Source organism: Diceros bicornis, chromosome 12 (genome assembly GCF_020826845.1).
Source record: "Diceros bicornis minor isolate mBicDic1 chromosome 12, mDicBic1.mat.cur, whole genome shotgun sequence".
Classification (NCBI taxonomy): domain Eukaryota; kingdom Metazoa; phylum Chordata; class Mammalia; order Perissodactyla; family Rhinocerotidae; genus Diceros; species Diceros bicornis.
This window is the reverse complement of record NC_080751.1, coordinates 61,539,029-61,555,125: the sequence shown is the minus strand read 5'-3', so window position 1 is coordinate 61,555,125 and position 16,097 is coordinate 61,539,029. Positions and strand designations below refer to the sequence as shown.

The window sequence follows — 16,097 nt, the reverse complement described above, 5'->3', positions numbered from 1 at the left end:
GGAGAGTGAGGTGTTACTATAACAAACACCAAAAAATGTGGAAGTGACTCTGGAATTGGGTAATAGGTAAAGGTTGGAAGAATTTCAAGGTACATACCAGAAAAAGCCTAGATTGCCTTGAAGAGATATTTGTAGAAACACAGATATTAAAGTCAATTTCGGTGAGGGCTCAGATGCATGTGAGGAGCACAATAAAGAAAGCTTCTACTGTCTTAGAGAATACAAACATCGTCATGAACAATGTTAGAAATACAAATGCTAAAGATGCTCCAAGTGAGGTCTCAGAAGGACATGAGGAAGGTGTTATTGGAAACTGGAGGAAAGACAATCCTCGTTCCAAAGTGGCAGAAAACTCAGCTGAAATGTGTTATGTTGGGAGGAAAGGAGAACTTGTAGGATGAACTTAGGTATTTAGCTGAGGAGGTTTCCAAGCAGAGTGTTGAAGGTGTGGCCTGGTTTCTCCTAGTTGCTTATGGTAAAATAAGAGAGAAATAATATAATTTGAAGAAGCAACTGTTAAGCAAAAAAAACCAGCCCTTGATGATTTGTAAATGTCTTAGCTTGTCTAGAAAGAGTGCAGAGGAAACAGAGCCAACGGGTGTGGCTCGACAGCCCTCTGACATTAATGGAACACTGACAATGTTTTTGAAAATTTTTATCAGTAGACACTGCCAGACTGGACTGAAAGGGACAGAGAAGGGACGAAATGAAGAAGACTGACTCCGAGGGCAGAGCTGGAGATGCAGAGGCCAGAGTGGTGGGGTTACTGCCCCAGCAGATCCAGAGGACAGAGAAACTAGCCACAGATGATTATTTTCAGGCCTTGAAACCAAATGAAATTTACCCTACGGGGTTTCAGACTTGCTTGGGACTGGTAATCCCTTTATTCCTTCCAATTTCTCCCTTTTGGAAAGGTAAGGTCTATTCTATGCCCGTCCCACTACTGTATTTTGGAAGCAGATAACTTGTGTTCTAGGTTTCATAGGTACACAGATGGGGAGGAATTTTGCCCCAGGATGAACCATATCCAGATTCTCATCTGATTTAGAAGATGAAATTTGGGACTTCTCTGAGTTGATATTTAGATGAGATTTTTGGACTTCATGTTCATGCTACAATGGGTTAAGACTCTTGGGGATGCTGGGATGGGACGAATGTATTTTGCATGTGGGCCAAACATGAATTTTCAGGGATCAGAGGGCAGACTGTACTAAATTGGATTGTGTCTCCCCAAAGAGATGTCCAAGTCTTAACTCCTGGTACCCGTGAATTTGACTTTATTTGGAAATAGGGTCTTTGCAGATGTGATCAAGTGAAAATGAGGTCATGCAGGATTAGGTTGGGCTCTCATCCAATGATTGGTGTCCTTATAAGAGGAAGAAAATAGGACAGAGACACAGGGAGAATGCCGTGTAATAATGAAAGCAGAGATCAGAGTGATGTGTCTACTAGCCAAGGAATGCCAAGGACTGTCAACAACCACAAGAAGCTAGGAAGAGGCAAGGAAGGACTGTCCTCTATAGCCTTCAAAGGGAGCATGGCCCTGCTGATACCTTGATTTGACTTCTAGTCTTCAGAACAGTGAGACAAGAAATTTGTTGTTTTAAGCCACCCAGTTGCAGTAATTTGTTACAGCAGCCCTAGAAAACTAATACATATGCTAGCCTCTTAACAACCCTAGGAGACACAGATATTATCTCTATTTTACTTGTGACACAATAGGCTTAGAGAATCTAAATACCTTATTCAAGGATGCATAGCTAATAATTAGACTGAGTTTTTATGGGGTTATTATGGTGGTAGGAAGAGGGCTGATCTGGGAAGGCACTGTGAAAGAAGCATTTAACCCAGAAAAACCTAAAAACAACCCACCCCAAAACCAAAAAACACAAAACACACACATGCAAAAATAAAAACTCCACAACTGACTGCCATAAAACTTTTCAAAGTGCAGTATTCTAAAGAGTATGATCCTAACACACTGATCAAGAGCACCCAAATAATGCTTTAATGTAGAAATCTATGTAGGAAGTAAAATAATTTTTTAACCAAGAAAGTAGCCAGTGGCCAAGAACAGATTCATCAATAAAACACAAAGAAACAAAACCACTCAAATTCAATTACCCAATCATCTGTTGGGATCTGAATACTCTTCAAGCTGTGAAGAAGGGTCTGGGCTTTCTTGCTTCTAATCTGGTAGGGAAAATAAACCTAGAAGCAACTCTAATATAACCCAATCTGCGGTAAATTTGGTCCAAAAAAAATCATGAAGAAAAGATGATAATTCTCATGGAGAGAATCATTATGTCAAGTCAATAAGCATTACAATCATTAATTGTAACCGCTGGTTTACTTGTCTATATTCACCACAAAACCACAAACTTGATGATGGTGGGTAGGGATGGTGTTTTTTTCCTTCAACATTGTATCTCCAATCCATGCCAGATAGTCTGGCATTTAGGTAATTCAATATTGGCTGAATGAATTAGTAAGTAAAAATTCTGATCAGATACAAAAATTCTAAAATGGAGGCCAATAAAACTATATTACAAAAGATAAACATAAAATAGGGACTAGTCTCAGTATAAATTGAGCTTATTACTCTTCTATTTAAAATATTTTAAGAATATCACATTAAAGAAGATCCTTATCTGACCAGCTTTAATTTAAAAATTAGTAATAAAATATTTTAAGAGACCTTTTAGGTAAAAAGTATTTAATTTGGATTAAAGGTCAATGTTACACCAGGTGAAAACCCATAAAGAGGCCAATATGTTGAAATTCAAAAACTCACTTTTCCCACTAACTCGCAATAGGCTAAAAATTATATTTTACCACACTTTTATAACAAGTTCACAAATACTGTAAACTTAGGGAACAGGAAAAGATCCTTCATTTATTCAGATAGATGTTAGACAGAAATAAAAGCATTCTTTGAGAAGCAATGTGACATCATGGAATGAGCCAGATAAACCTGGGCTCAAAATTTTTGTTCCTTACTAACTTCATGACTATAAGCAAGTTACTTAATTTCTTTGAAAATGACGTGTGTGTGTGTGCGCGTGCGCGTGCGTAGTGTGAAAGAGGAGTCAAAGCTCATTTCTCCCCATTTGGATATTCAATTACTCCGGTACAACTTGGTGAAAAGACAATCCTTCCCAAATACAATGGAGCAGCATCTTGGCCGCTAATCAGGTAACTAATGAGTAGTGGGTCCACTATTCTATTCCACTGGTCTATTTATCTACCCTTGTGCCAATACCACGATTTTAGTTACCGTAACTTTATAATAAGTTTTGATATCTGGCAAAGTTATGAAATTCTTTAACTTTGTTTTTCAAGATTGTCTTGACTATTCCTGGCTGTTTTCCCATTTCCATTATTTAAATCAGCTTGTCAATTTCTTTAAAAAGCCTGAAAAATTCTTATTGAGATTGTGCTAAATCTATACATCAGCTAGAAGTTGGTATCTTTATAAGTGTCTACCCACAAACACGGTATGTCTTCCCATTTATTTGTTGTCTTTAACTTCTGTCAGAGTTTTATACCTTATAGTATAAAGATCCTGCCCTTCTTCCATTGGACTTATTCCTGGGTACACTATAAAGAAACAGTCTCACATGAAAATACTCTCAACATATAAGATACAAGTCAATTTTCAATGTCACCCCATGAGACACATGCTGCTTTCATTTTTAAAGGTTATTTGGTTAATGCTGTAGATCTCTCATGAAGCACATTTGCCTGCATTTTAAGAACTATTTTTTTATCCAGTGTTTACTCAATGTACATTATTTAGTGTATAAACAGTGCAACGATGTAAATTCTAGGTGAGTTCTTGGTAGATTAAAAGAATTTTTAAGGCATACAAAGAATTATTTGCTATCTGAGTAAGAAGGAAAAAGTAGAGAAACAACTGAGGAGCTGAAATGCCAATGTGAAGGAAAGATAGGGCCAATGAATAAAAAGGAAAATAAAATGACAGTAAATAATGACATACAGAATTACAGTCGGCAAAATTAAAAAAAAAGGAAAAAGCTTCAATTTGCAAAATACCTATCAAGTGAAAAAGGTATTTAAAAACATATACAAAAAGAGATCAGACTGTTCTATTTTCTGTCTGATCCTATAAACTTTTTTGCAAAAATTAAAAAAATGCAATGGCAAGTAGAGTTCAGGTCAAACGAAGGAAAAAAGTTAAGAAGAAAAAAATGCCTTAGGGAGATGATGGGGGACAAGGTGAAAGGCTCATATGAACATACAGGGATCCAGATATTAGGAGTTAAAAAGAAGTGTGAACTGCAGTAAAGTCATATGTAAATTATGAATTCTTTCTTTCCAAGGTGTCTCTCTCCATGTGGGTGCTACTGGAAATTTCAGTGGGATAATCCTTTTTTTGTTATGACAAGTTTAGCATCTGGCTGCTGGGTATCTAGGGTCAACAGAATCCCTACAATCATTGTGACAAACAAAAACTGTTGCCACACATTTCCAAATTGTTCACCTCCTCATACTAGATATTTTACACAAGCACTCCAAGCAGTTCTGATGCTGAAACACTGAATCAGATCAAGTATTTTCTAGTCCTAAATCTAAGATTATCTTAACTGCATTAACTGGTGAAAACATTCTCAGTCATTAGCACCACATCACAGATAGTGTTATTAAAGGATAAGGAATAAAACATAAGGGCAAAAATTAATCATTACGACCCCAAACTAGAACTAAACTTAATAAATTTGTATACAGAAACAAAACATAAAATAATAAATTCCTCCACACAATAATAATTTTAGAATTTCTTCACCACATATTTCATACTCAACTAATAAATGACTTTTAGGCATACCAAAGGGTTGAAGCAGTGTTTTAATTTACATCACCATGAGAACCTATAAACAACATTCTGTTGAGAGCCGGATATGCTGTTCTATAGCCAGTCACTGAGTCGTCTGCCTTATGATTAACACATTCTTATTTCATGGAATAGATAATATATTTGGACTTTAAAAACGTCTAGGCAAGAGCTTTACTATAAATCTCAAGAATAACTAAACTGAGAAAGGGATCTAGAAATCTAGTAATCTTATATACAACTTAAAAAAAACATAAGCTATGCCATTGTGAGGTAAACAGTTTCTGACAGGCTTATTAGAATATTGTTAATTACACACTTTGAAAAATTGTTCAGTTCATTATAGAACAGCATAACAGAAAAAGCAGGATAGTATCAGGAGTCAGAACCGTGCTCTAGCCTCAGTTCTGTCATTTACTGGTTTGGGCAAGTCTTTTGGGCTAATATGACCTATAATTTTCTCATCTTTAATGGGTATATCACTCAACCAGTCTAGCTAACAATTAGGATGAAATGAGATAATGAATATGAAGGTGCTTTATAAAGAAAACTATCAAATGCTATTCAGTTACACGGAACTTACTACTTAAAGGATAATAGTACTTTCAGTGAAAGTTTCAAAACAATTTATATTGTTTTCTGCTTTAAGGACCATACGTGAAACGCAGAAAAATTGCACATAGCCTTACAACCAATTTGGCCATACTTGTTTTAATTCTTAAACATTTCATTCTAAGAGAAGCAGCTGACTAAAAGTGCCAAGGGTCTGTAATTTTAACAGATGTAATTACTACTGAGGAAAAATGATCCAAAAAGTTTGTATTATCCTGCCTATATTTAATATAAAATTTTCTGTGATTAAGAGAGAAGACAGGTTATAAAATTTTCTAATCCATAGCAAGCTAAAGCACTATTTGATTACTGAATACATGACATTACTGAATCTTCAGAACTGGTAGCCACCTTTCAATAAACTAATTTCACTGAGTTCAAAGCTTGCATTATGCTTTTTAGTACCCTTTTCTTAAGGAAAAAAAAAAGCCAGTTCAAAAATGAACATGCTTACTTGTCAGGCCTTAAGTTAAATAAAAATACAGAATGCTGCTTTATACCCAAGAAGTTCCACATCAATCTAATCAGTATGAGCATAAAGATAAGAGTAAATGAGAGATCACTATCATATTTTAAAAGTTTACTAAAAGAGGAAGAAGAAAGGAACCAAGGAAAGAATTAGTTAGCTAGGTCCAGGTAGAAGAATAAAATAATAATTGGAAACATTTAATGTTCTCTCACAGGGAGTGAAGTACCTTGAAATAAGATGCTGACTTCTATCAGAGAGAATGACTAAAGAAACAACTGCAGGTAGGTTTTTCCCCCACCTCTATAGATTAATATAACATGAGAAAATAATTCATTTAATCTTCAACACTGAACCTGAAGCCCAGAATTTGCCACTGTTCTTTGCATTTCAAGATAAAAAACATTAATCTTAAAGTTCTTCTCTTTCCTTGTTCTTTTCCACTTGTTTCTCTGACCTCCAGTAATTTAAGTGCTGCTTTTAAAAAGCTGTAGTCAATTTTAATTTTAAAATGCAAGCCAATCTGAAGGGGATCCAAATGGCCAGAGAGGGTAAAATTTTAGGATCAAAAAAAGGTATAAAATTGATGTCTCTCAGACTGCAATGGACTTAAACATATCAATTATCCTAAAATCCATCGATTTACAGGTAATGATGATTTATAAAAAACATGAGTCATCTTTAGAAGTTGCTAGGGCATCAACTCAAAGTTAGAAAATAAAGGAAAAGAAATCAAGCATTATCCTGACTCCTATATGAACTATATTTCAGGGTAACCTTACAATTGATGAGGGTAAGTTCTTTTTTGTAGAAAAGTTCCAGCTAATAAAGGCGGAAGGAATGACAGAATTAGGGTATCACCATTTTGCAACCTCTGAAGAAATATTTAGGCAATGATCAAAGGCTGTAAGTCATTGGGTGGATCAGGCTGACGACCTCACAATGGAGACAACCGGACATGTTTCTCCCGATATGGTGCAACAGAAAGAATACAGAACCACATCTTGAAAAAATAACAAACCAAACAACAAACAATCAGACTAGGCCCCTAGATTTAATTCTATTTTACAGGAAATACAGAGAATAGAGAAAGATGTTAAAACATCATCATGGGGAAACAATCAGCAAAGTCAAAAATGTGGGAAATTCAAGAGGACAAAGTTTCTTCAACAAATAAATGGAAAGGAAAAAAAAAGAGGAAGGGGAAATGGTTCCATATTAAAAGACATATGGAACAAATGCAATGTATGGACCTTATTTGGACCCTGATTCAAATAAAACAACTGTAAGAAGACATCTAAGTCAATTAGGTAAATTAGAGTAATGAAAAATTATTAATTTTAAAAGATACGATAATGATATTGGCGTTATAATTGTTTTAAAAAAATCTCAATCCTTTAGGAATTTCATACCAGAAAATGGAAGAATAAAATTATCTTTTCATGTTTCTGGCTTCAATACATTAAAAAAAGGTTAAAACTCTTAAAAATATTTTAGTTCACAAAAAATGAAGAGTCAAAATCTATGAACTGAAATACTTGTTTTTTAATCAAAATGACTACTAGTCATCCAGCTAAAAATACTTATGTTGATCAAATGACAAGTATTTTAAAAAATGAAACATCTTTTTTGGAAAGCCAGAAGCACACAATGTTGCTAGTAGGCTTTTTCTGTGACTCAAAAAAGTAGCATGAGCAAAGGGTGAGTTGGTAAAAAAACAAAAAAAAAGTTAACTAGTAAATTTAATACTTTAAGAATATAGATATCAAGGCCTGTCAATAACTATAATGGTTAGATGTCTTAAAATTTCACAAGAAAACAACCTAGAACTAATTCCAACCAATTCTAGTGAAACTGAGAACTTATCTTTACCTCATAATGTATTCTTAATATATGAGCTGAGTAAGACTATTTTTTTAAAAGGATATGCAAGTTAATTTCCATAGGTATTTTATAAATCAGCAGCCTTGATAACTTGATTCATGAAGAAATCTACTTCAAGAACATACAATGTAAAATATTTTTTAGACCAGAGAGCATGTAAGTTTTGCATGGTGATCCGATCACAGGAAAGCAAAGGATAGATTATTTCCATGAACACTATGCAAAGAGAAAATTTATGAAATCTACTGAATTACTTTCAACCTGGCAAGGTCTATTCCTTGTTAACAATGTGGCCAGTCACACTACAACTAAAGCATAATGGAAATTGGGGGGAGGGGGGAGTCACAAAAGAAAATAATCTACAAATAATCCCAATTAGAGGTGTATTAAAATATCAGGTTTCAAGATGCAGCTAAACTAAGGAGTTTAACTGTGGGTACAAAATGATTATTTCTCATAACTGACTAGAATTCCTTCCCTAAGCATCTATATGGCTGGATTCCTCACAGTCTAAAGAAAAATATCTAGATTGCTGTTTAATTAGAGAGACATCTAAAAAGTCACTTATAATCCAGTTTCTGAGAAAGCTATATAGAATATTTAATGCCATTTATACAGGCTCTAGAGCACAACAATGAGCAGTAACAGCTGACAGAAATCTGATCTGAAACTTACCTATAAAAAATGACAGGACATGACAAATATAACCTTAACAAATAAAACACAAAACTATTATGAAAGGTCTGTCCTTAGGTTTGTTATGTTCCAAATTTTTGTGTCCATTTCAAAGTTTCAAAGGCATGTCTTATATGGGGGTGGTGGCAGTGGGCCTGAACAGAGATAATAGAAATCAGGAATTGAGTACCTCCTGTGACTAAGAAGAAAAGGTGATAGGAAGGTGTTAGGCTAAAACTCATTAAGTTTACACAAATAGTGCTGCAAAGCAGATCTTAGGGCCCCACCTGAATAAATTAATTGGTTGTATATATTTAATATCCCCAAAAAAGCAAAGGTCCAGAATTTGGGGCAAAGGACCAATCGCTAAAAAAGAAATCTAGCCCACTTTGCAATGACATAAATCTAAAAGGTATGCAAAAGATACCTTTGTGACATGGATACTGTATTAATGAGCTTTAGGAAAAAATAGCTATATCCTTATGATTGGGGGGGGGGTCAAACATAATTACTAACGTAATATATCTGCAACATTACTTTTGAAATCACAAAGCTGATTTAAATCTTTCCAAGCACATAAAAATCAGCAAAAGAATCCCTCAGATGAAGTAATTAGGATTCCAAAATTCCAAAATCTAATTTTAATGACTTTCTTTGGAGAGATAGGGATTTATACACAGCCTCTGACATCCAAAAACCCTTCAAAATATACTATTAACTACATGGATAAATACTTCCTGAAGAGGGAAAAAGGTAACCACCACTTCAATAATCTTGGGGTGGGGGCAATTTTAATATACAGATATAAACAAAAGTTCTAAATGCTCCAACTTCAAAGGTACAACAACAAGCCTAAAACATTTTTTCTTAAACAACATATTCAAAAGTAAGAGAAGTATATGGACCAAACCCGTAAGATTCTCTAACTCACAAACACACTAAATTCATATGTAACCCTTTGGTAAAATGGCCAGGCATTCGGAGGCCAAAGCAAAAACCATTGTACTAAATTATTTAAAGTTCAATAACTGTATGGCTAATGTTTTTCTTTTGGTGTGCAAAAATTTTTGATAGTGAAACTTCTCTTTCACTATCATGTATACATAGTTGACTTTTCAAATGGTCTAAAACACACACAAATCAAAAGCACAGACAAGAAAAAAACACACCACTGTATTTCATAAAAGGAACATAAGATACAATAAGGGGTCTTTACCTTACTGTACATTAGACCCTCACTTCGAATTTTCACAAAAGTAGAACTTTTTCAAAAGGCTAATATCTAAAAGCAAAAGCAATCTGGCATGTTTTATCCAACATTAAATATTTTACATATATTATAAACACACACACAAACACACTTACATGTATACATACAAATAAAAAGGGTTTTGGTTTTTTTTTTTACCTAAATGCAAACTGGATGAGGATCCATGTGATGAAAGTGATGGCGGTGGCGTAAGTGAATGTCCTGGAGTTTGGCTTGGCAGAGGCATGCCTATTGGACTTGGAGAGGAGGAAAATCCCAGACTATTGTAAAATGGTTGCCCTATGGGTGCTAGGCTGCTACTAGATCTTTTGTACAAGTCAGAGCTAGTAGATAGAGACTCTCTCCTTGTGGCACTACTACTTGCAGAACTGCCAACTGAAGAAGAAATAAAAAAAACCCTAATTACATACAGTGTTAACTGAATAAAATCTATCCCCAACTCTTGCTGGGAAATAACAGAAGTGATCACAATAATTATTTTTAGAAACATTAGGGAGAAGATAATTACTGTGATAACTATATATACTAACTTATTAATCATAAAAGGGTATAAATGCACCCCAATAAAGTAACCAAATACTTAACAGAGCAGTCATATGTTCATTATTTCACACATATTTACCATTGACACATATGATTACTGTGCTTTAATACCCTGGTATGATTTATAAACCCTGGAATTGTAAATTGTCTGCTTTAGGATATACTAGAGATTAAATTCCAATAAGGTTAAATTTTGGTAGTGTCCTAATCTCTGCAACAAGGTTCTTAGACTTCAACTCAATGCCAAGAAAAGATTATACTGATAAATAGAATATTAATACATTTCCCTCACCATCCACATTTGATTTGGCTTCTAGCTTGTATTCAAACCATAGTCCTTTAAGTTCATATTGGCCCGAATATTGGTCAGTTGTAAAATACAGATGGCAGCTTACTCCTCAGTACTTTTCACACTACACATTCTCCCTACCCTTCAACAACTAAATAACAATATATGCGAAAAATACAAACTTTCTTTCAGAAAATTAATAGCTTTCATTACTGTTATCACACCAAAGACATGCTTTCACTTACCCTCAGGATCTTCCATTCTCTAAGATTCTATATTACTGCCTCACGAGCCCCTTACTAAGCAAAGACTGATCAGCCATTTTTTTCCCTTAGATAATATACAATTATCTTATATCATATCCCTTTTTGTACCATATACCAAATTCTTTTTACTTAATCTGAAATTCAACTGTTAACTTTCTAGTTCTTTTTTCCTTTTGTACACCACAAAATCATGAGGTAGAATCACATTACCATGTAGCTATGCATGCTCAGAAGAGCAACCCAAGATCTGGTTGTTAACCAACATATACCTGGATAATCAAATTCCTGACCAGTGTTTAAAAGGGCTGTCCAAACCTCCCAATTCTTAAGTCTCACGTAGAGCCCATATTTGCAAGAATGCTTCTTTCCTATTTCTAAGCACTGGCCTTGTTTTAACCGAATGCCTTTTATATCTAAGGGAATTCCATATTACATTTTTTTAAACTGTCAAGTTTTTTAAGCACAAGCTCTATATTCGGACCAATATGGTAATTCTTTTCAAGAGAACTGTAAAGTTTCTATTAGGTCTTGGTTTTCTGACCGCAAGTCAATTGTAAGTAGGTCATAAGGGCACAGATTAAAGAGAAAAATTAAGCAGAGCACATGGTGGGTAGACCAAGTTAGGCTTATAATACAGATAGGAAACTTTATTACACTGGTTTTGCCAAATTCAAAATTGCCTACAGGAAAAATACCAGGCTCACCCTACTGTATTAGGCAAAATATTATAACACTATTCAACCTTTTATACCAGCTAGTGTGGATTCTGAAAGACTGATCATGTTTTATTGAAAATTTCATATTTCAAGATATCATAAAATAGGGAAATACCAGGTAACTATACGCATTTTAATAGCAAAAACAAATATAAACACTAATGTAATAAACAGCTCTTCTTGAGTGGGTTTTGGCAAAACTGTCAATGTATGCTACATTAACTATGCTAATTTAAAAGGACACTGTCAAAGTGATTTTTCTAAAACATGGCTACATTTTAAATTCCTATTTATTTCAGAAAACAATTTAATTGACAAGAAAAAAGACAACAGCTCTCTAATGAGAGCAGCAACACTATCATTCCCCTGGCAAATAACCAAAGAAACCATAGTTTTAACACATGCAATACTACTTCCTTCCAAAAAGGAAAAGCCAAGCCAAGCATTTAAAAGTAATTCAGAAATAGCTTTAAACATAAACAAGCTGGCTCCTTAAATTTTACTATATGCCTAAATTATATGCAACAGTATGACTATGATATATGAAATTAAGTATACCTAAAATATCTAAGAGGCTAGACAGACATTCACTAATATTTATCAATTTTTTAAGTTATGAACTTGCTATTATAATAGCACTTTTTAAATAATAGGTCATAGAAAGGATGATTTCATTACTATATCACAATGGCTAAGCTTCCTAGCCTACTGTGTTATAAACTGGCGTATTTAATACTGGTAAGCAGTAATAATTTCATCACATAGGTAAGGGAATGTACATATGTTACTATGCGTGTATATGTGCACATAACCATACTCTATTTTAGATTTCATATAGGTAGAGAATTGCCAAAATGTGAAATGGCAATGGGTAGACTTGCTGTAAGAGTACATATGTGTAGCACTTGAATGAACTCTCACAAAATGTCCAAGAGGAGGGAGGAGATGACAGACTATTTACTGGCATTCAGGGGTGGCAATGACTAATGCCCTCTGAAGCAAGGTGAAACAGAGGTACCCCCGAATGGAAATCAGAATTGAGTAAGCAATGCTTATTAATAAGGGAGGCATGAAGATTAGTTTCTGAGAAACAGGCATCTGCAGGGGACATTTGTAGGGAACAAAATGTTCATGCCAACCTGTTCCTGAATGCAAAGGGAAAAGTCTTAACAACTAAGAACAAATGGGAATTGGGAAGAATTGGGTAAGAGGGCCTACAAATCTATACTAGACAATCAGTGATATATTTTATTAGAAAAGGGAACATAAGGCTTATCAAAGCTCTTCTCTATTTTTCCTAGATTATTTAGGGTCTAAAATCTATGGTTTAAAAACTAGTTATTTCCACAAAGTTTGTTTCTTCAAGTTATATGATCTTCCAATTTTCTTTAGTATATTTAGGATTATTTGGGGAAACTGCTTGTCAATTGTGTTAGAAACAAAAAATGAGTCCTACAGGAGTGCTTGGGCTAGAGATAAAATACCGAACTCCAAGAGGAATGAAAAAACTCATGTAGGAAAATTTAAAAGAATGAACAGTCTCCTTGTTCACTAGATTTTCCCTCAGAAGTTCTTGTGCCCATTCTTTACGTAATTTTATGTTAGGCAAAAAAGATATTTCCCTATTGTATTATTAAAAAAAGCATTCTGTATCTAAAGGTTTATAGCTGTTTTAAACCTTTCTTCTTATAAATATGAATGTTAAAAGTTCAGGAGACACTTCCTTAGAAAACTGGCAAGCATAGTTAATAATAACTGGCACATGTTAGTTTTGCCACTTTCCACACCACAAAAGAACATAATTTATTGTGGTGGGAAAACAGATGAGGAGCAGATAGTAAAGATTCTAGGATGTTACAGAAATAGAAAATCTCTTGAGGTCCAAATAAATAGTCCTGCCTCTCATGGAGAAAAGGTTGCCAATTGTACCAACAGAACTAGGGTAAGCCATTTTTTCTCCTAATGTTTCCTGAGTACTCTGGAAAGCTCAGAGAATGATAACACAAGGTGTGTCAAGAGGGAGTCAAGGTGGGCCTCTTCTAATTTCACTTAGTTCTTCTTCAGTTACAAAACCAGTTTGTGTGCGTAAATTATTTATTTGGTGAAGCTATTTAAAATTTGGATTTCTTAAGTATTATATAAAAAACTAGGATAAAGGAAGAAACATCCTTTTAATTTTTAGTGATAAAGGCTAAATTACTCAATCTAAAATGAAGATAAGCATACTGGTACTATCTTAGGGGCTTCTGTTCAGAACAGTTCATTATATTTTATTTTTATACACTACACCAAATAAAGAAAACCATAATGATGCACTAGCATTTAATAAGAATAAACCATCTGATAAGCACACAAAGATAATTATTTTAAAATACCAGAAATTTAAGATGGCAAAATATTTACTTTCTCAAACATTATGTAGAGAATAAGGAAGAGCTAATAATTAGCATAAAATATATTGCACCAAACAAATCTTACTAAAACAAAAACCACAGTAATACAATTCTTAAAGCCAGCGGAAAAATGTATTATATTTGAGTGAAGGATGGGCTGCTTGAAATGAGTTAAACATTCACAAATGTTTAGACTTGCAGGAAGTAGTTTTTCTTCTACAAAATTAAACCAGTATTTTATTCCTGTCCTTTCTACACTACAAGCTTTTTATTATTGCTTATCTTAATATTAAAAACATACATATACCTCATATCCACTTAGCAGGGTACTCATCTTAAAAAGAAACTTACCTGATGAACCAAATCCACTGAGGGCTGAGCCTATAGCAGCACCCAAAGAGCTACTGCTTCCAAAGCCAAGAGATGTACTTCCAGGCTGGCCAGGTCCGTGAGAAAATAAAGAACTGCTCTGGGAGCTATTAGTCAAAGAAGTGCTCCCATAAAATGAATTAGACTGCAGATTAGTGCTTGGCTGCTGCTGTTGTTGCTGCTGCTGTGGTGGCTGAGTGCCAATTGGCCGAAATAGACCATTTGTGCTGCCGGTAAGACTATTTGCAGTTCCTCCAGCTGCTGCTGCCGCTGCTGTAAAATAAGTTTCAGATACTTCTTAAAACTACCCAGAAACTATTCTTTATTTTTAAAATATCTCAAAAAACACCAGAAAAATATTATCCCTGAAAACATCAGTTATACTTACCAGCTTGTGCTGCTGCTGAACTAATTAAAACAGGTGTTGGAGCCATTAATCGAACTGGAGCTCCAAGGCCAGTTCTTGCTCCAGGGCCAACCACTAAGGCACCAGTCTGATCATAATAGGCAGTTGGAGCTAGTACTTGATAGCCTAGACAATATTAAAATAAACATTTACTAATGAAAACATTTATTATAGAAAACATGCATGTTTATTTCCCCCTGCATTTGTGTTCTTACCAACTAGAAAACACAGCTATTGTATACTATTACTATAAAACCCTTAAAGTTACCATATAAAAGGAAATAGATTTGAGAAGCTATTACTAAATCTATGAAAATATAATACAGCATAGGTATTTTCCTCTAAATTTTAACAGAGATGCCTTTGACTTATGGAGCACAAAATGACGAGGTATTTTCCTTGATAAAGAAACTATATGCTACCAGGGGCTGAAATTCGAAAAGTATTACCACTTAAAGTTGGTTTTGAGAGGAGAATGGATAGAAAGACTAAGGGAAGTGAGGCAGAACACTATAAGAAATGTTCATTATGCAATTTTAGTAAAGTTCTAAACCAAGTGCCTCATTACCAGCATTCCCTTAGATTTTCATTTGTAAGCATCCCTTTAAAAACTTAAGTCATGATATAAACAGATACCTTAAAATCATAACAACAGTCTATTCGTAAAGGTTCTAAAGCTTGAATTTGAATAAAAATCATGCAGGCATTAGTTTTATTATAGACTTGAGCACAAGAAGGTGACAATTTACATTATTCAGAACTACATGAGAGTGAAGTTTACCTCCTAGCAGCCTTTCTCAGTGGGGGATTCCTCATCTGAGCCAAAGAACAGAAAATAACTATTTTCAACAGAAAAGTGACTATTTTGCCAATTCTTCCAAGGAAGGTACATAACAAGTACCATTCCAGATGCATAGGAGAGAAGTTAAATACATATAGTGGATACTTTAAGGCAAAAGGGCTTAATTCTCTCCCAGAACTCAGGTAAAGAAAGGTTACCTTCTACAGTGACAAGGACTCAGGTTCAAGAGCCTGACAACCACTTGCAAAAATATACTAGAAACTTCTGTTACTTTTAAGTTTTAACACTATCTTCACCACTAACACCAACACTTTCACATGCAAAGGTGGTTTTTAATTAAATATAGTATTTCTGACTCTTGTACAATTAGTTTTACTGTAATGGATATAAATTAGGAGGACCAGCCAAATGAAGAGATGCATAGGGCAAAATCCAGGAGGGAATGCAGGGCTTCCAAGCCCTCTCCTCATGGAATGAACGTAATAAGTTTGAGAAGATTATCAGACATCCAACTGGAGATGTCAAATAGGATACATAAGTCTAGAGTTTAG

At 34.5% G+C, this 16,097-nt stretch overlaps 1 protein-coding gene across 5 annotated transcripts in view; it reads right to left on the bottom strand.

The window, feature by feature from the left end:
- Positions 1-16,097, bottom strand: part of PUM2 (pumilio RNA binding family member 2) — a 93,844-nt gene that overhangs the window by 17,223 nt on the left and 60,524 nt on the right. For 3 of the 5 annotated variants that reach the window (XM_058551737.1, XM_058551735.1, XM_058551738.1), the window contains exons 11-13: positions 14,727-14,870; positions 14,321-14,611; positions 9,901-10,137 (exon numbers count right to left, since the gene is read on the bottom strand). In XM_058551737.1, the coding sequence (XP_058407720.1) occupies positions 9,901-10,137; positions 14,321-14,611; positions 14,727-14,870 (672 nt within the window). The remainder of the gene's footprint in view (positions 1-9,900; positions 10,138-14,320; positions 14,612-14,726; positions 14,871-16,097) is intronic. The other 2 variants (XM_058551739.1, XM_058551740.1) reach the window with 1 other exon arrangement.